Raw genomic sequence first — 18,884 nt, 5'->3', positions numbered from 1 at the left:
GACTGATAGATTTGAAGTTTTCAATTGATTCTGAACTAAATTATTTTTAAAGATGAAGCACCCCTTTTATTCCACTTATATTGAGTGTTTGCTGAATGCTGTGTATTAATGTTATCAATAGAGCATAGGGGTTGATACAAGGATTGCATGATTCTGAAAAGACTCACTCTGATGTAGTTGGCATTGATGTAATCTGACCCAGGAATATCTGGATCCATTTCCCTGAGTTCAACACGAGTTGTGTCGACTGAAAAAAACCAAGTCAAACCGTCACAACTGCACAACAAAATGTTCACCTTTTTCAAGTCTAATGTCAAATGATAGGCTTTGAATATTCTCTCTCATCTCATCTTCATCCGCTTATCCGGGGTCGGGTCGCGGGGGGAGCAGCTCAAGCAGGGGGCCCCAGACTTCCCTTTCCCGGGCCACATTGACCAGCTCTGACGGGGGGATCCCGAGGCGTTCCCAGGCCAATGTTGAGATATAATCTCTCCACCTAGTCCTGGGTCTTCCCCGAGGTCTCCTCACCACTGGACGTGCCTGAAACACCTCCCAAGGGAGGCGCCCAGTGGGCATCCTTACCAGATGCCCGAACCACCTCAGCTGACTCCTTTCTAAGTAAAGGAGCAGCGGCTCTAATCCGAGTCCCTCACGGATGACTGAGCTTCTCACCCTATCTCTAAGGGAGATGCCAGCCACCCTTCTGAGAAAACTCATCTCGGCCGCTTGTACCCGCGATCTCGTCCTTTCGGTCATCACCCAGCCCTCATGACCATAGGTGAGGATAGGAACGAAGATCGACCGGTAGATCGAGAGCTTTGCCCTGCGGCTCAGCTCTCTTTTCGTTACAACGGTGCGGTAAAGCGAACGCAATACCGCCCCCGCTGCTCCGATTCTCCGGCCAATCTCACGCTCCATAGTACCCTCACTCGCGAACAAGACCCCGAGGTACTTGAACTCCTTCACTTGGGCTAAGGACTCATTTCCTACCCGGAGTAAGCAATCCATCGGTTTCCTGCTAAGAGTCATGGCCTCAGATTTAGCGGTGCTGATCCTCATCCCAGCCGCTTCACACTCGGCCGCCAGCCGATCCAGTGAGTGCTGAAGGTCACAAGCCGATGATCCAATGAGGACCACATCATCCGCAAAAAGCAGTGACGAGATCCTCAGACCACCGAACTGCAACCCCTCCCCACCACGACTACGCCTCGATATCCTGTCCATGTATATCACAAACAGGATTGGTGACAAGGCGCAGCCCTGGCGGAGACCAGCACCCACTGAGAACGAAACTGACTGGCTGCCGAGGACCCGAACACAGCTCTCGCTTTGGGAGTACAGGGATTGGATGGCCCTGAGGAGAGACCCCCTTACCCCATACTCCCGCAGCACCTCCCACAGTTTCTCCCGGGGGACCCGGTCATACGCCTTCTCCAGATCCACAAAACACAAGTGGACCGGATGGGCATACTCCCAGGCCCCCTCCAGGATCCTTGCGAGAGTGAAGAGCTGGTCCGTAGTTCCACGTCCAGGGCGAAAACCGCATTGTTCCTCTTCAATCTGAGGTTCGACGATCGGCCGAACCCTCCTTTCCAGCACCTTGGAGTAGACTTTACCAGGGAGGCTGAGAAGTGTGATACCCCGATAATTGGTACACACTCTCTGGTCCCCCTTTTTGAACAGGGGAACCACCACCCCGGTTTGCCACTCCTTTGGCACTGTACCCGACTCCCACGCGATGTTGAATAGGCGTGTCAACCATGACAGCCCCTCAACACCCAGAGCCTTTAGCATTTCTGGCTGGATCTCATCAATCCCTGGGGCTTTGCCACTGCGGAGATGTTTGACTACCTCAGTTACCCTCTCCAGGGAAATTGACGACGAAACACCATCAACCTCGAGCTCTGCCTCCAACATAGAGGGCGTGTTATTCGGATTCAGGAGTTCCTCAAAGTGTTCCTTCCAACGTCCGACGACCTCCTCAGTTGAGGTCAACAGAGTCCCATCCTTACTGTACACAGCTTGGATGGTTCCCCGTTTCCCCCACCTGAGGTGCCGGATAGTCTTCCAGAAACACTTTGGTGCCGACCGAAAGTCCTTCTCCATGACCTCTCCGAACTTCTCCCACACCCGCTGCTTAGCCTCCGACACGGCAGCAGCTGCAGCCCTTCGGGCCTGTCGGTACCCTGCAACCGAGTCAGGAGTCCTCCAGGATATCATATCCCGGAAGGCCTCCTTCTTCAATCGGATGGCTTCCCTGACCACCGGTGTCCACCACGGTGTCCGAGGGTTACCGCCCCTTGAGGAACCTAAGACCCTGAGGCCACAGCTAGCCGCCGCAGCTTCAGCAATGGAGGCTTTGAACACCGCCCACTCCGGCTCAATGTCCCCTACCTCCACAGGAATGCCAGAAAAACTCCGCCGGAGGTGTGAGTTGAAGATACCTAGGACGGGGGCCTCCTCCAGACGTTCCCAGTTCACCCGCACTACTCGTTTGGGCTTACCAGGTCTATCCGGAAATTTCCCCCATTCCCTGATCCAACTCACAACCAGATGGTGGTCGGTTGACAGTTCCGCCCCTCTCTTTACCCGAGTGTCCAAAACATGCGGCCTCAGATCAGATGACACGATCACAAAATCGATCATTGATCTTCGGCCTAGGGTACTCTGGTACCAGGTACACTTATGAGCACCCTTATGTTCGAACATGGTGTTTGTTATGGATAATCCATGACTAGCACAGAAGTCCAATAACAAACGGCCGCTCGGGTTCAGATCAGGGAGGCCGTTCCTCCCCACCACGCCTCTCCAGGTATCTCCATCGTTGCCCACGTGGGCGTTGAAGTCAACCAGCAGAACTACGGAGTCCCCTACTGGAGCCCCATGCAGGACTCCATTCAGGGTCTCCAAGAAGGCCGAGTACTCTGAGCTGCTGTTTGGTGCATACGCACAAACAACAGTCAGAGTTTTCCCCCCTACAACCCTTAGGCGCAGGGAGGCGACCCTCTCGTCTACCGGGGTAAACTCCAACACCGCGGCGCTCAGCCGGGGATTTATGAGTATCCCCACACCCGCCCGGCGCCTCACGCCCTTGGCAACTCCGGAGAAGAATAGAGTCCAACCCTTATCCAGAAGTACGGTACCAGAGCCGAGACTGTGCGTGGAGGTAAGCCCCACCAGATCTAACTGGTAGCGCTCCACCTCCCTCACAAGCTCCGGCTCCTTTCCCCACAGCGAGGTGACGTTCCACGTCCCCAGAGCCAGCTTCTGCCGCCCGGGTCTGGTCCGTCGAGACCCCTGACCTTCGCTGCCACCCATGTGGCTGCGCACCCGACCCCAACGGGTCTTCCCACAGGTGGTGGGCCCATGAGATGAAGAGAGGGGGGGTGCCACGTAGTTTGTTCGGGCTGTGCCCGACCGGGCTCCGTGGCAAACCCGGCCACCAGGCGCTCGCCATCGAGCCCTCCGTCTGGGCCTAGCTCCAGACGGGGGCCCCGGGCTTCCTCCGGGCTGGGTCCCATCTCCTCTTGTAACGATATTCATTGAGGGTTTTTGAACCATTCTTAGTCTGGCCCCTCACCTGAGACCACTCTGCCATGAGAGACCCTACCAGGAGCACAAGGCTCCAGACAACACAGCCCTCAGGTTCACAGGGACACGCAAACCTCTCCACCACGATAAGGTGACGGTTCCAGGAGAGGAACCGTCACCTTGGCTTTGAATATTATCAAAACCAAATCTTGACACTTAGCGGAGGCCTCTTTATGGTCTGTCGTATATTTGTGTCACTGTTTCCACAGGAAGCTGGAGAGACAGGAAATGGCAGGTCGCTGCTTGACTCACAGGGGAGGATATTCTTGTATCTGTTTTTACTCTTGTTTTCTGGCTTCTGGCCGTCTTTCCGGGGATACAGCAGTTTGCACTCCTGCTGCTGAAGTACCTGAGGGTTGATGAAGAAAGAGAAAGGAGAGCGTAAAGAAAAATGACACATTTTCCAAAGAGGTTGGAAACTATAAAGAACATCCCCTGTAATGTGACTGCTACTGGTGAGGTCATTATGCGTCAACGCTGAGTCTAAAAACTGCATTTGTCAGTATTTGGGGTCAACACTTCAGTAGAATAATTTTCTTTTCAGAAACAAAAACACTAAAATACACACATTTTTGTATGCATATCTGATCTTTTCTATTAGCTGTGATAACTAGAACCAATTGTATGTCATACATATGAAGCCAGATAGACTCATTAATATGTTTGCACTGTTTTCCTGACTTCCAAATAATCTATGAGATAAAAACATACAAGCAACAAATGTAAATTTTTTTGTATAAATTCAACAACCAGACAATGAACAGTTAATATGATCTTATTGACAAACAAACTGTAAAATACTTGTATTGGTTCAGTAAAAGCCTATTAATAATTCATTGCTTAATATGCACTCAAAAATGGAAAATATTCACATTTATAACATTTGTGATTTGTAACAGTTGCACAAAAATGACAAAAACAGAAAGAACACAAAGGAATCAAATCATCCAGCTCTTAAATGAAATCTCATTTGATAAAGGTGTTGAAAAAGGTTGACCAACACTATAAGCTGAAATATCAATATCCCCATATTGGTTTTAAATGATGAGTGATAGCAATAATATTGTTGTTGACAGTTTTGAGGATACATACCTCAAATTCTTCCCAGAATCCTTGTTTGGGCTTCTCAGAGTTGTCTGCTACTTTGTTGAGCTCCCGTACCCGGTTCTCAATGTTGGCTGCGTTTATCCTCGTGGCATTAAATGGCTGTTGTTGTCATGTTGGAACAGGAAATTAAATTTATCAACACAAAAAAAAACTAATTTATTCCTCTAATTAAAAAAAGCACAACAACAAGAACAGCAGAATAACATTTGCGTGTGATTTGAATTAAACCAGCATATTGCAAAACATCCATGCCTTCATAATACTTTTTGAAAAAGATTCACCAGTTTTGACTCATACCTGTTTGAGGTGCACTACAATGCCACTTTTCTCCACCATGGGGTTTTTCTTGTAGTGATCCACCAGATCAGCCAATGTGTCAAACCTCTCACCTCCGCCCACGTCGTATTTACCGTCCTGCTGGAGACAGACATCAACCGTTAAGGCCTTATTAGGGTACATCCACTCTATGTTTTAGTTTTAAAACACATCACTGTTTACTGAAATGTACAGTGACTCGCATGACTTAAATGACCAACAGTATGCTGAGGTGGTGTAATGTCAACTATAACCCTGTGGTGTGTCTTAATCCATTTCAACAAAACTCTTAATAAAGGCAAGTGTCTGTATATGTCAGGGGTTCTGACTGTGTTACCTCACCTGGTAGCGTATCATAACATGTGTGACCTTGGTCTTGCGATCCACGTTTTCATGTTTCTCCTCATTGGTGAGAACCGAGAGGACGAAGTCACCCGGTTTACTCTGGCTCTCCCGGACCAGGAAACTGCCGGCCTTGCCTTTGTCTGAGAGCAGTTTCTCTGCATCTCGCCCAGACAGGTGTCCGTGGTACCACCTGCAGACGAGTCAAAGAACAGACTGTGAGAAACAGACTATAATAGAGAAACAAAAGGGGAACTAGAGCCGGACTGACATATCAATACGAGCTTTGCACAGAAATATGTGCAGGTATAAACAAAACAGAGAAGACATTTCTGTTTACAAATTAAAAAAATTTGCTTAAATGTCCCATTGCTTTAACTGTGTTCAAATCATATAAACTGGCTGTGACTATTAACGTGAAGCTTCCGTACATTAGAGACATAAAATATAAACATACAGCTGGCAAGACGTGTTCAAAAACAGAGTGAATATCAGCGTTCATTATTACAGACTGGATGCTTTCAGCAGCTGCTTCTCCAACTCATGTGGAGATCAATACGCTTAGCCTCTGGCTGGATGTGGTTTCAAGGTAGATGAATTACCAGGACAAGTGAGAGGAGAGCTGAGGCAGAAACTTGACCAAATGAGTGGGAGGATAAGCATTATGCTTCCTGCCTCAAGGGAAAACAAATTTTATATTGGTAGGTTATGGGTTAACATAGCGTCTATCTATATGTGCACTGTGTGAGAAGACGCATACTCATAAGAATAAAATAATCTCTTACATCGATGCATCCTCACTCAGTTGCTGATGAAAAACTGCAAGTCTGGTTGTTTTTTTTCTACCTGTGTGGTGTGCTAGAGCGTGTAGGAGGCTCTGATAACAGATGCATGTAGAATGGAAAAACCACTTAAACCACAGCTATAGATCACAAGTTCATAGACCTAAACAGAAACTGGTATAAACCCACTGCGATGTGCAAAGGTGTAGAAAAATTGAATGTATACAACTCGCTCCGCAGCCGTTATAGCTTTTTTTAAATGTTCAAAATGCTTCCTGTACGTGTGTGAGTGAGAACGTGCATGGACTCCAGGCTTATACACGCGCTGTAATAACCTCACATTTCAAATCAGGTGTGTAGGTGTGATGACGTGTTTATCTGCGTCCAGCCTGTGTATACAAGAATGTTTGATGTTTTCCTGTAGCTGCTAGTGAGCATAAACAACGGCAGCACCACCCACTTTGTTTTTTTGAAGATGAATGTGGGAATATGCCACTATTTATGCATTTGGATGTGAAGTGCATCTAAGTTTATAGTGTGGGTGTGTGTGTGCACAGAATGCGTCCTCTCTACATGAAGTATACCTAAGCACACATATGTAATTTGTGTAAGTTAGGTTTTAAGTGGAATTATATTGTGACAATACCATCACACTGATTCAAAATGTCACAAAATTCTGCTGTTTAAATAGATATCAATTATGTATTTTTTTTTAACGAAAATTAATAACGGATTTTTAATTATATAAAATACATTGGCATGTAAGCTCTACTTAGCGACTATGTCATTTTAGAAATGTGTTCACGTTGTATAGTGTCTTGACAGTGTGCACTCTGAGTACTCAGTCTTTAAAAAACTCAAAATCATAACCATAGTTGCAAATTTAAAATTCAGAAGGATGCTAAGCAGTCGTCAACAACCTTTTTTCTAAGCATAAGCGGAGATCTACCATCATATCTTCCAAAAAAATCACTTACTATTTTTGTAATTTCTGTTAAAAGCTGAATGTACAAACATAAATATACACAAAGAAAGGCAGTGATGGAACTTTATCTATTCAATGAGCAATATTCACATTAACATCAATTCATATTTACAGCATCTGTTCAATGCACAATATTTAGCTTCTCAGTTCAACAATAGGTTTAGCAGAGTTGCTGCAACTGCTGCACAAGGATTTTAAATAGAGGCTTTACCTTGAATATGGCCATAAATATGACTATTTCCTGTAATTTAATAATCGTCATGTCTACTCAAATAAATACCAGTGCTCTATTTTATTTTAAAACGCTTACAGAAAGTGTTGCAACAATTTATTTGTGACATAAATTCAACAGATAAACATTAAAACTCAGGTGAAAGATAATTGTTTCTGTTAATTCTGCTGTGAAACACAATGTTTATCTGTCTATGTCACAAACGTATTAACAACACTTCCCAAACCTGTTTCAAAGTAAAAGCACTCCAGCATTACATTTTCTGAATCAATGCATTTGTTCTAACAGGGCTTTGATTGTTATCAACAGACCAGAAGATGCTCTTTTTCATACCGTAGAGTCCTGGTGTTTAGTTTAGTACATAATCTGACTTGTATGAAGGAAATATAGTAGATAAACCAGCAGCTCTGCCGCCAGTAGCGGACTCACAGCGACAATGAAAACTGTTGAGATGTACCGGTAGATCGCGGTGACCACTGATGTAAAGAGTCACTCTAGTTAAGGAGATGCCTTCAGTGTAGACTAGAGATGTTTAGATATCAGCATTGGAAATTGCATTCGATACTGTTGACAATGCAGGGCCGGGCACGGAGGAGTACTCAAACCAACGTACCAATCTGATACCCGTTTTTGAAGTATATTAAAACTGCAATTTTCTTTCCGGGAATCACTCCTTCATCATCGCACACTTAAACAGCAGTTACGCTGCAAAAGCACTGGTAAATATTGTTGTGGTGAAGAAGAAGTGATCTTTGGTAAAGTAGCAATAGCCAGAGTTGGCTAAAATGGCACCAAATGTTACACTGGACTGCCACAAAATTGAATGGCGATGTGTACTGTATGCAAGACTTCCAAACGGGATGATGTAAGAAGTTATATCTTATTCATTCTATATATATATTTGTTTTTCAAAGGGTTTAACCTGGGCCAAGCCCACATTGATAGCGATCACAACTTCCTTACAGGTAAGTAGCAAAATATCTTATATACTTTTTTAAATGCACTAGTATCGGAACGGTACTCGCTATCGGCCGATATACAAAAAAACCTGGTATTGGAATCTGTATTGGAACATCTCTAGTATAGACCTATGAACTGTTCAAGAAATACCAGTTCACCTGTGAGCCTCATCTTTCTGCACTGGTGATGGCACAGAAATGACGCCACTCACTTGTTCGTATGATAAGATGTAAGATGTTAATTGCAACTCTTCACTGATCACAAAACTGTCTCTGTAGTTTCAGTATGGAATTGCATCCTAATTATGCAAAAACCTAATGCATAATATTGAAAAAGGGCCTTAAATCAAAATTTGCATTTAAATCACAAGTATTCAGTATTTTGGAAAGTTTTAATAACTGTAGGGTGAAAACACCTCACAACTGCATTCAGGCTGAAACAGAATCTGTAACTGCAGTGAGAGCTGGCCTCATAACATGTATCAGGGGGTTTGGCTGCTTCTCATGGCTTTTCAAAGCTCTTGAGTCCGACACTAAAGATGTGGGTATAAAAATAGCCTATAATAATTGCCTATGGTCAGAGAAAACACTTCATCAACAAGTTTATCTGTATTTTAATAGGTTTCATTTCTATCTGCCTGGATTTATCCACATTGTGTTTCTGTGTACGCAAATGTGAGCATATTTGCATGTGTGGGGGCGTTAGTGTCGGCACCTCTCAGAGGTGGGGTCCTTGCAGTTGAGTGGGTACTTGAGCTCGATGACATGGCCGTTCCTCTCGCGCAGCAGATCCTGTTGTTCTGTGTAATATTGGATCAGCTCGGCCAGTGTGGCAAACTTCTCCCCTCCATACAGGTCGTAGTAGTCGCCTGAGTTCTGGATCTTAATGTGGGTCACCTCATCGTTACGCCTGTGGAGGGGGAAAATAAAACACAGCGGGAATCAAGTCACCAGTTTGTTTCCATGCCTGTAAACAGAGGTGGACTCACTCCAAAGAGGCACTCAACGCTTTTTCCGTTTGTATTTATCTTGTTTGCCCGTTCCCTCCAGACACACACACCCACAGTATATGCTCACAAAAAATCAAGATCGTGCACACTTTGTCGCCCACACTCTCTCCCAGAGTACAAATGCACATAAATTACAGTGTAAAAAGGTCCAGTTTATCAAACCCAATGCTCCCATTTTAAAACACGATCTCATATGTTAAAGAATCGGCAATTTGGGTGACATCTTTCATTTGTTTTCTGTTATTTTCTCACATTAATCTACCTAGTTTTGTATCTGCGATAGCTAGGCTTTTCTTATGAGGCTGACAGAGTAATAAGCGTATAACATGTAAATTGAATGAAATGAATTCGACCTTTTCCATCTGTGCCAGAATTGAAATGATAAAATAAGCCACAAGCTATTGCAGGAAAATAAAATGTGAGAAAAAGCTACAGAGACGCAGTGATTAAAAAAAAAAAAATAACAATAACAGATCCACTTTATCGCGCACAGAATATTTTTTCACTTCCACTTCTCAGCAGAAAACAACACAAATCTTCTCAATACACAGTCGTTTTCACTTCTAATGTATTCAGAGGAAGCAGAGCAGGAGGGAAAAAAGATTCACGCAGCTGCCAAGCTCAAAGACCGATAAGCCAGAAAAACATTTGTTACCACTTTACATATTCAAAGTCCTTCGGCTGGTTTGAATAGGTGCACAAAAATCACACATGTATATAGAATTCTATAGGATTTGCCTGGAAGGAAGTGAAGAAAAAGACGAATGCTTCTGTACTCCTGCTATGTAAATCTACTTTCCATTTTCCATCTCAAAGAACTGCGTTAAACATGTTTCCTGAGCGGAGACAAACAAACATCCTGTAAACATATTAACAAGGATGACACACCAGCACATAACTGCGTCAGGGAGCAAAGGGGAGTTAGCCAGGCATCAGTCCAATCTGGTCTCCAGGATGAGATACCACAGTATCCTCTCTTCCTCAAACTGATTATCAGCTAATGGTCATATCAAATGGCACAAACCCTATTTCCCTGCATCACTTTTCTTTTTGTTCTCAAAAAACGCACATTCCTATTTTTTCTTGCTTTTTCCCATCCTCTTACTCAAAATACCGTAAATCCTCTGCTCCATCCTTGCATTCATCTGTCCAATAATCCATCTCTCTCCCTCTCAGTGTTTCCTAGTAATTGCTTTATGGCTCTATTAGCAGCTGTTGGCAAGGTGCCACAGGTCTACGACCGTGTTAAAGGCCCATTTTCATCTCTCAGACCAGAAACCTCTTTCATCTCAGAGTTTAACAGCATTAAACTTTCAGTCACTTCCTCCCTCTCCGTCTCTCAGACATAGATAACCTTTATAGATGAATACTTGTAAAAATACAGGGAGGCAAGTTCAGCATTTGCTCAGCTCTGGCTCAGTAATGTTTGTTCAGATGACAGATTACTTGATGTAATGTCTTTTTTCATCTATGTGTTTTGCCATAAACAGTTAGAATCATAACTACACTTTACTGCTCTTTTTGTCTTTTGCATACATCTGCCAATCTCTGCTAAAATGAATGACATATTTTTGTGTACATTATGTTAAATGAAAATATTAATATCCACAAAGGGCAGTCATTTTGATCCATGTAGGAGGTTTGAAAGATTTAAAACATTTAACAGTGAAGTCCAAGGTTGTTCCTCTTTACTGAAAAAAATTCTGCATTTTCAAATTAGTGAATTTACATTCTCACCAACATCCTATATGGCTGCTACCTCTGCCATGGAGGTTATGTTTTCATGCCTGTCTGTTGTGTTCATCTCTAAAGGCAGATGTATGAGTGCCCATCTAGTTTCAGATGCAAAAAAATGACGATCGGCCAGAAAACGGCACGTCTGGAATAAGACAATTCTTTGGACAAACTAGATTAATCTCAGCTTTACTGTTTTGTTCCACACGATAATCACATAAACCCAGCTAATTTTTCTGTTATTATCCAAAGGCAAATAGTACAAACTTTAGATTAAATAACTACAAATTAAACTGTGAACAACTGTACACGTTCAGCACGACCAGACGAAAACCAATGTGTGCTTAGTATATCGTAAGAATATAATGTGGAGATTAAGTCTGTCTTTAAACATATTCAATTTCATGGTGTGATGGTATCATGATTTACTGGAAAAAGAAACGCAGCAGAAAGAGAGAAGATAATTTTGTCTTTGATTAATCTATGAGCTGGCTTGCATTGATAGTGAGCAGAGGTACAAGCATACGAAATGTTACACAGTCAGATCAGATCACAGCATTGTTATTCTGCTAGTTCAAAAGCCAGAGCAGCAACAAATCATATCTATGAGCAGTATTATGTGCACATTTTTCTCGCAACATTCAAACCAAAGCACTGAATCTGGAAAAAATTGTGTGTTCTAGCAATAAACAGCATTTAGATCACTAACTCATTCACCCAGAAGATGAAGTACACAAACATGGACAACTGGGGAATATATTGCTGCAAAATGCACGTACTTATGCACGTACAAAGTCTAGAATTTCTAAATTATTGCCTGCTTTGCCCCGAAGCCATTGCAAGTAATATTCTTCACTCAACACAGCCTGACACCACTGAGAAATCCCTTTTACTGCTCCCAGTCCACTTTTTAAATTGAGGCAGATAAAGTTTCTATTCCACTCGTGCATATGAAGCAGACTGCTGCACTGGAGCCATGTTTGAAACTGACCTAAAATTTCAAATGTTATGTCAGGACAGCATGTTCTGCTTCTGAGGAGCTTTGGAAAAAGCAGGCATACATCAAGTTCATCATCTGGTAAAAAGATTTTATTGAACTATGTACACTCGATATATTCTCAGCTGTACACTGCCGACTTCTAAAGGCTGACCAAATTGAGACAAGAAGTGCTTGCAAATAAAGGCACCCGAGAAATCGTACTTTTATCTTGTTTGTTCATAAGCAGCAGTAGATATGCTAAGAAAAAGACAAAGGATAAACTGAGCTGATAAAAAAGAAAATATATAATCCGCAAAGGAATGGCTGGAAACACACATCACGGACCAAACAACAAAACTTATCTTAAACATTTCATCTCATGGACTTAATTTTTCATCAAGATATTTGTCAACAATGCATTTTCTCTGTGTGCTAGGGGCGAGGCAGCTCACACACACACAGACACACACACACACACACGCAAACTCAAAAGCGTGATTATACTTCACTCGGGTTGATGACAAAAGGTCAAGTCTTTAGTATGCAAGGGTGGCGGAAACATGAGCAGTCCCTGGAAACATCTGGTGAGAGTGCATCACATACAGCTGGAAAACTCCACAGGTTTTTGACTGTCTAGCTAGTGGTTCAGTATAGTACATTACAAAGCCTGACGCCCTCACACAGGGGCAGAAGTTAATAACATTATACAAACATTAGTTAATGATTAGAAGTCACCATTAGCCATGTGAGTGTTTTGGATGAATTCAATCAAAACGGTCAGAGCATCCCATCATCTAATAGTCATCAATTAGCATAAAATTGTTCCCTATATTCAATTTTTTTTTTATTGAAAATGTATGACTCTGCTCTATTGTTAATTGTACATGCAATAGGAACTCCATGTTCTCACTTGTCAGGAAAGAAGAAACACTGACACAAACATGTGCACGCTTTATAGTTGTGGTTGTTGTGTCTTTGTCCTTGGTGACACGCAGATCTAGTTAGTACCTAATGCCACTGTCAGCTGCGAGTGTTAAACTGGGCCATGTCACAATGAGGGAGGACAGATGTCACAATGCAACATTGACATTCAACACAGAAAGTAAGAAACTGCTGAACCACTCGGAAACGGAGACTTGTGGAAAAATGCAGTTTAAATGCTATTTACAATCATAAATTGGTGAACTGCTCTTTTACTCAACTGTGTAAACCTATAAATAGCCTCGCTGCAGTGGAAACAGATCTAAGCAATCCCAGGCTAGAATTATATAATACAGAGGCTAGGAGAAAATCCATTTGCTCTCTGTAGTAATTTGCCCTGGAGAAAAAAAAAAAATCTTAAAATTGACCTTAAAATTCCTCCTTGGGGTCTTTCGAGTGTATAAAGAGCATGAAAAATGATGGAGAAAACTTGAACAGACAGCTCTGCTTACAGAGTTCGACTTGGATAAAAATTATGGCTAAACTTTCCTGCTTCCAACTTTCTCCTTTCCCTATTTGAGGTTCATGAAACTCTGAATTGATTACTTTTTCAAAACCCTCAAAAAGCTCTCATTAGCATCTTAGATGTCAGGCTCCCGACGCTTTGGAGCAGCTTCTGTTGACCTCATGGACCAGGAAAAAAAAGAGGTGGTGGAGATAAGAAAGGGATGGGCAGAGAGAGGAAGATAAGAAAGAGCAGGAGGGACAACAGAGTCCCTCAGCATCTATTAAATCTGAACACTCACAGTAACTGTCCAGCTCCTAATGGCCACAGTAAGATGAAACCTGCCTCATGACGAGCTAATTAGACTCTCTGATAAGACACTGCCTGTGTGTGTGTGTGTCTGTGTCTGTGATAAGGCTTGCTAAAAATTGCTTCAATTTGATATCTTCAGTAAATTCCAATATTTTCCCATTTGATAGACTTCATTTGAAGCCTACCAGTCAGAGATATACGCCAGTGTAGCCAATTAAGAGTCCAGAGGGAAGAAATGTGTACATTTGAGACACTGGCTGCACTTTTTTGGGGAGAGACTGTGAGTTGGTAAGAAACTCCATGCACATACATGATGTTACTTCATCCAGGCACAGGGACAACAATGCAACCACACCAACGCAAAGGACCAATGGAAGCATGTGGGCAGTGACGGTTGCATTGTTTAAAACAGATCTTTTTGCGTTTACAAAGGCAGCATACATGAGCTTTAACACAGTATTTACATCTATATCAAGCTGCTCATTTGTCATTTTGAGTTTTGAATCCAAAGTGTTGAGGTGTATGAGGCTGAATGTTCACATATCCTATGGCATAAATATAAATATTAAAATCTAACTTGTGCTAACACCAAGGTACACACCACAAACTAATGGTAAAAAATAAGAAAGAGAAAGCGTGCCTATAAGTCTGTTTATATTATGGCCAAAAGTGGCCCAGCTTGTGTGGTGTCAGCAAGGTTTCCAGAAGCCCCGACATTCATATTCGACCCACAACGGCGTGATCTACACCGAGTTTTGAGCCTAAACGGGCAAGTGGGGGGTGCGCGTTAGCATAGCCACATCTGCTATAGTAGCATCATCACTTCCGTTTGCAGACTTTTAGACTTAAAACTTAGTGTAAAAAGGTGCCGTTTAGAGTCAAAGTTGTTTTTGTGGACTCAAACACTGTGTGAATTTTCATTTTTTGGTGAACCATCCCTTTATAGTCTGGAAAGACCACAAACCATGACAATAACTCATCCCATCAACACCCACAAACCCACACATCACACACACAATCCACAGAAAGTGAATGTCAAAGCCCTTACAGGTCCCTCATTCTTCAACATAATTTAAAAGCTAAAAACTGTCTATTTTCCCTCTCTCTCCCTCATGTACTGATACCCACACGCACACACACACACACGTTTCAGACAAATGTCGCCATGCCAGCTAGTCACAGTGTAACAAATGCGTTTGGACTTTCTACCAGACCGATGCATCTCTTAAAAGCTTCCGTTGCCAAGGAAGAGCCACTCTTCCAACTGCCTCTTCTTCTGTTTGTTTCCTGCTCTCTGTAATCACCATGGCATGATGCTCTAAACCCCACTTACCAGAAACCGTCTCTCTGCAACGCACCCGGGCTCTCAATTAACGAGATTAAGATAAATGGGTTTTAGGTATGAACGACAGATATAACACAGAGTTACACTCCTTTCAGCTCCACCCTGATGACCACATTGCATATATTCATCCACAGAATTTTGTTTACATCATATACTGATCCATGGGTAGAGATGTCAAAGACACCTTGCCACCTGAGAGGTGAACACAACCACTTCTCATTCTCAGATTGAAAACTGATTAAGTCATGGTCACATAATTATTAAAAATGTACTGATGTTTGACCTCTGCACTATTGAGCTTTGTTTGTGTGTAATCATATATTCAGACATTCAGATATAGACAGTTGCGTATCTATATATATATATACTTATCACTAACAATGTGTCTAAAATGTATATGTCAACGTCTGGAAAACTGTCAGACTTACCTGACAGAGAGGGTAAAATCCCCAGGATTGCTCTTGCTGGGCCTGGCCAAGAAACTGCCGTGGACTCCCCGGGTCAACAGGAGCTGCTCTGCCTCGATTCCAGTAATGTTGGGGTGGAACCACCTGAAAATGAGGGGACAGAAGAGTTGTTTTGAGCACGTCTGCATGTTGGAAGAATGTCATGTATGCTATCTGTGCCCCATCACACACCATGTGTGTGTCCGTGTCCATGCCTACGGAGACAAAACAGGCACCAACACAATCAATCACCTGAGTTTAAAACAGTATATTAATTTACCAATCTAGTATTTAGCAATTAAGTATGTGAAGGTAGTGTATTTTAGCTTTCACTGCTCAGCTGCTAGACGTGAACATGACATGTTTTGGAGCACAGATTCTCATTCATCGAGCGGCTGTTCAATTTAAATGCTTTTTGGGTTAAGCTAGTGAATTGTTTACAGCAGCCAGTGAGTCTTAATGGAGGTGTGATTAAGGAAGCAGATGTTTAATGTTCATAAGACACAAACCTAGGTAGTAGTTGTACATACTTTTTTTCCAAAGTAGTCAAGAAGATATTCATTAATTGTCAAGTCTATTCATAGACTTAGTTTTCAAGTGAATGGGGTCTTTTCTTTTAATAAAATAAATTGTTAATAGAATTTGCTTGGAAATATTAACCCTAATCCTTCTCTTTTTAACACAATTATCAGCATTTCTAATAGTGGTATCATATCATCATTTACCCTGAATTTATCCCAAAAAACTCAATGTATCAACCCTAAATTAATTGTACTTCAGATTCTATCAGTTACCTGCTTTTTATGGTGTCACATGATTCATGTGTATTGAGGATTTAAAGTTACATTACGGCATAAAACAACATAAACTATGTAGAACTGTAGCAGTCTGTCTGACATTATTTCAAAAGAAAGTTGTATGAAAACAACAGCTATAAATCTAGGGCAAAACTGTAAGCAACTGTAACTGCAAATGTTTTACTATAATATCTCAAGTCGTGATCATGGTAGTGGGTTAGGACATAGAATAGCTATATTTCTATTAATTCAAATATAAATCAACATGTTTCTCAGTAAATCAGTAGATACGTGCAAACCTTATGTCGTGTCCATGTTTGAAAGGGAAGAACACAAAGTTTATAGTACAGCAAAGCCAAAGCTAATAATTACACGTTACTTCCTCTGTTGCAAAACACTGTGACAAATATTTAGCCAGCGCACTTTTCAGGTAGGGTGACTGTTTATCTGCGTTGTGCACCCTCACTGGAGTGTCTAACACTGCGACCTATACAGACTAGAGCATATACATTATTCATTATGCAGAAATAGCCGCAAGACATAAAGTGAGTACATCTACACGGTGGTTTGCATAACCACTCTTTAATGTGTGATGGACTTTATTAGTCTTAAACGAGGCAGTGAGTCGGTAGAGCAGAAATGTTGAAGTGAATGGCTGTAAGTCAGCGGTGTGGAGATCACACATAAACAGTGAATGATCTGATGTCCATCAGTGGCGACAAAATATGTGCAATGGTTCAGGGACATAGGAGTGTGCATTTGGGGTCGGGGGGGCAGGTGGGATTAAGGCTCAATGTAATCACTTTGGAAAAAGTGCACTGGCTGCTTTGTCCTTCATGTGCGTATTTGGAAAGCTGCAGATTACTACTATTAGGAAAAAGTTAGTAGCAAGATTATTCAAATACGAGAAGAATCTTTAGTTGCAGCCATTGTTAATGTCTATGATTCAACAAGAATGGAAGATATATCCGACACTGACACATAGGCATAATGACTCATGGAAATGATGCGTTTCCCGTCCCAAATTTTTGCCATTCACAACAACCCCCGACACATAACACAGGACGTATTATTGATTAATATATCCCAGTGTAGTGCAGGCAGCAGGCAACAGAAGAGCTCCTTTATGTAGCTCGTGCTGAGAAGATAGTATCTGAGACTTCAACAGTGGGCGAGCATTCAGCCGTTTCTGTTTTTTCTCACTGTAAAACACAAACCCAGAAATGAGACTCATGTGTCAGCTCAGCAGATCTTGTGTCACCTCAGAGTTTCAAACACACACGTGAATACTGTTGTGGTCCCTTCCCGGTGCAAAGGTCTGAAGCTCTGCCCGTTATGTGATTAAATGCTTTCTATTAATTTCTTCTATAAACATTAATGTGATCACTGTGTAATGAGAATATTTAGGCCTGACATTCATACTATCAGCCGCCGGAGTTTCTGTTGGACAGAATTAATTAACAATTCAGAACAAAGGAACTGAGAGTGACATTTATTATAATTATATTGGACAAACAAATCAAAGTGACACTGCTTGTCAAGCACAACCTGTTTTTACAATGACCAAGTGAAAATATGAGAAGAGTGGATGAAGAGACAGGTGAATTAATAATGCTAAATGTGTGATGGGATTTGTACACGAGGGAGTTCAGTCCAAGATATAACAACATATCTCTAATGTATGTCATTGAGGATATTCAATTATTGAAGGTTCAACTCTAGAGTAGTAAATCTGTCACATTATAGAAACGTCATCAACGCTCCCACTCACTCTGGGTGAATCCCCTGGAGGGTCTCTTAAGCCATTTTCAGAAATGACATGCGGGTAAAGTTCGTAGAATTGGAGACAGAGTTTACCGCAGTTTGCCTTTCACATATGCACAATGCAGCGGGGGGTTCTTTGCACAGACGCGTTCACAACAGCATCAAATCCTCCACATTATTCAGGTAAGAAGTGCAGCAGCCGGGTGCAGCAGGCAGAGGCAGGAAGTGACGTATTAATTCCGCTGTGTAGATCACGTGGTTTTCTTTACAACACAGAGTACCGCTGTCGGCCCTCATGGCCATAAACTCTCTTGACATCTTCATCGATGTCTTCTATGTGTGTGTCACCGCTTTCTCAACGGGAGATATTTGTTTTCCTTTTGTTTAAAATGTTGTGTCTGTCACTTGTTATAAGGCCTCATAAACCCCTACATCGCCGGATCCCCTGCTGTGTTCTCACAACGACTTCTCAGGGATTTCTAATTTATACTATGAGGCGAAGCAGATAATCCAGAGCCTCTCACACAGACTCTAGAAAAAATACAGAGGATCTGCAGGGTTCAGTGCATGTCTGTCATCTGACCCCAGACAATACTGACCTGCTGCACCATCTCTCATTGCACAAGCAGAGGAAGGATATCAGAGGAGGAATTTCACAAAAAATGTATTGTAAATGATCACTGGGGGATTAGTCACATATATGTCTAAAATGAGAGAGTGATCTAAAGTCATATGCCCTATATGACATTAGCGGAATC

The 18,884-nt window shown here is 42.4% G+C and overlaps 1 protein-coding gene across 2 annotated transcripts in view; it reads right to left on the bottom strand.

Moving 5' to 3' along the window:
• The window catches only part of ptpn11b (protein tyrosine phosphatase non-receptor type 11b), a 39,991-nt gene that overhangs the window by 10,407 nt on the left and 10,700 nt on the right, over positions 1-18,884 (bottom strand). Inside the window, exons 2-8 of one of the 2 annotated variants that reach the window (XM_061074381.1) lie at positions 15,548-15,670; positions 9,029-9,223; positions 5,356-5,548; positions 4,996-5,115; positions 4,684-4,797; positions 3,844-3,940; positions 168-247 (exon numbers count right to left, since the gene is read on the bottom strand). In XM_061074381.1, the coding sequence (XP_060930364.1) occupies positions 168-247; positions 3,844-3,940; positions 4,684-4,797; positions 4,996-5,115; positions 5,356-5,548; positions 9,029-9,223; positions 15,548-15,670 (922 nt within the window). The remainder of the gene's footprint in view (positions 1-167; positions 248-3,843; positions 3,941-4,683; positions 4,798-4,995; positions 5,116-5,355; positions 5,549-9,028; positions 9,224-15,547; positions 15,671-18,884) is intronic. The other variant, XM_061074383.1, reaches the window with a different exon arrangement.

Source organism: Limanda limanda, chromosome 7, assembly GCF_963576545.1.
Source record: "Limanda limanda chromosome 7, fLimLim1.1, whole genome shotgun sequence".
Classification (NCBI taxonomy): domain Eukaryota; kingdom Metazoa; phylum Chordata; class Actinopteri; order Pleuronectiformes; family Pleuronectidae; genus Limanda; species Limanda limanda.
This window is presented reverse-complemented; position numbering and strand designations above follow the sequence as displayed.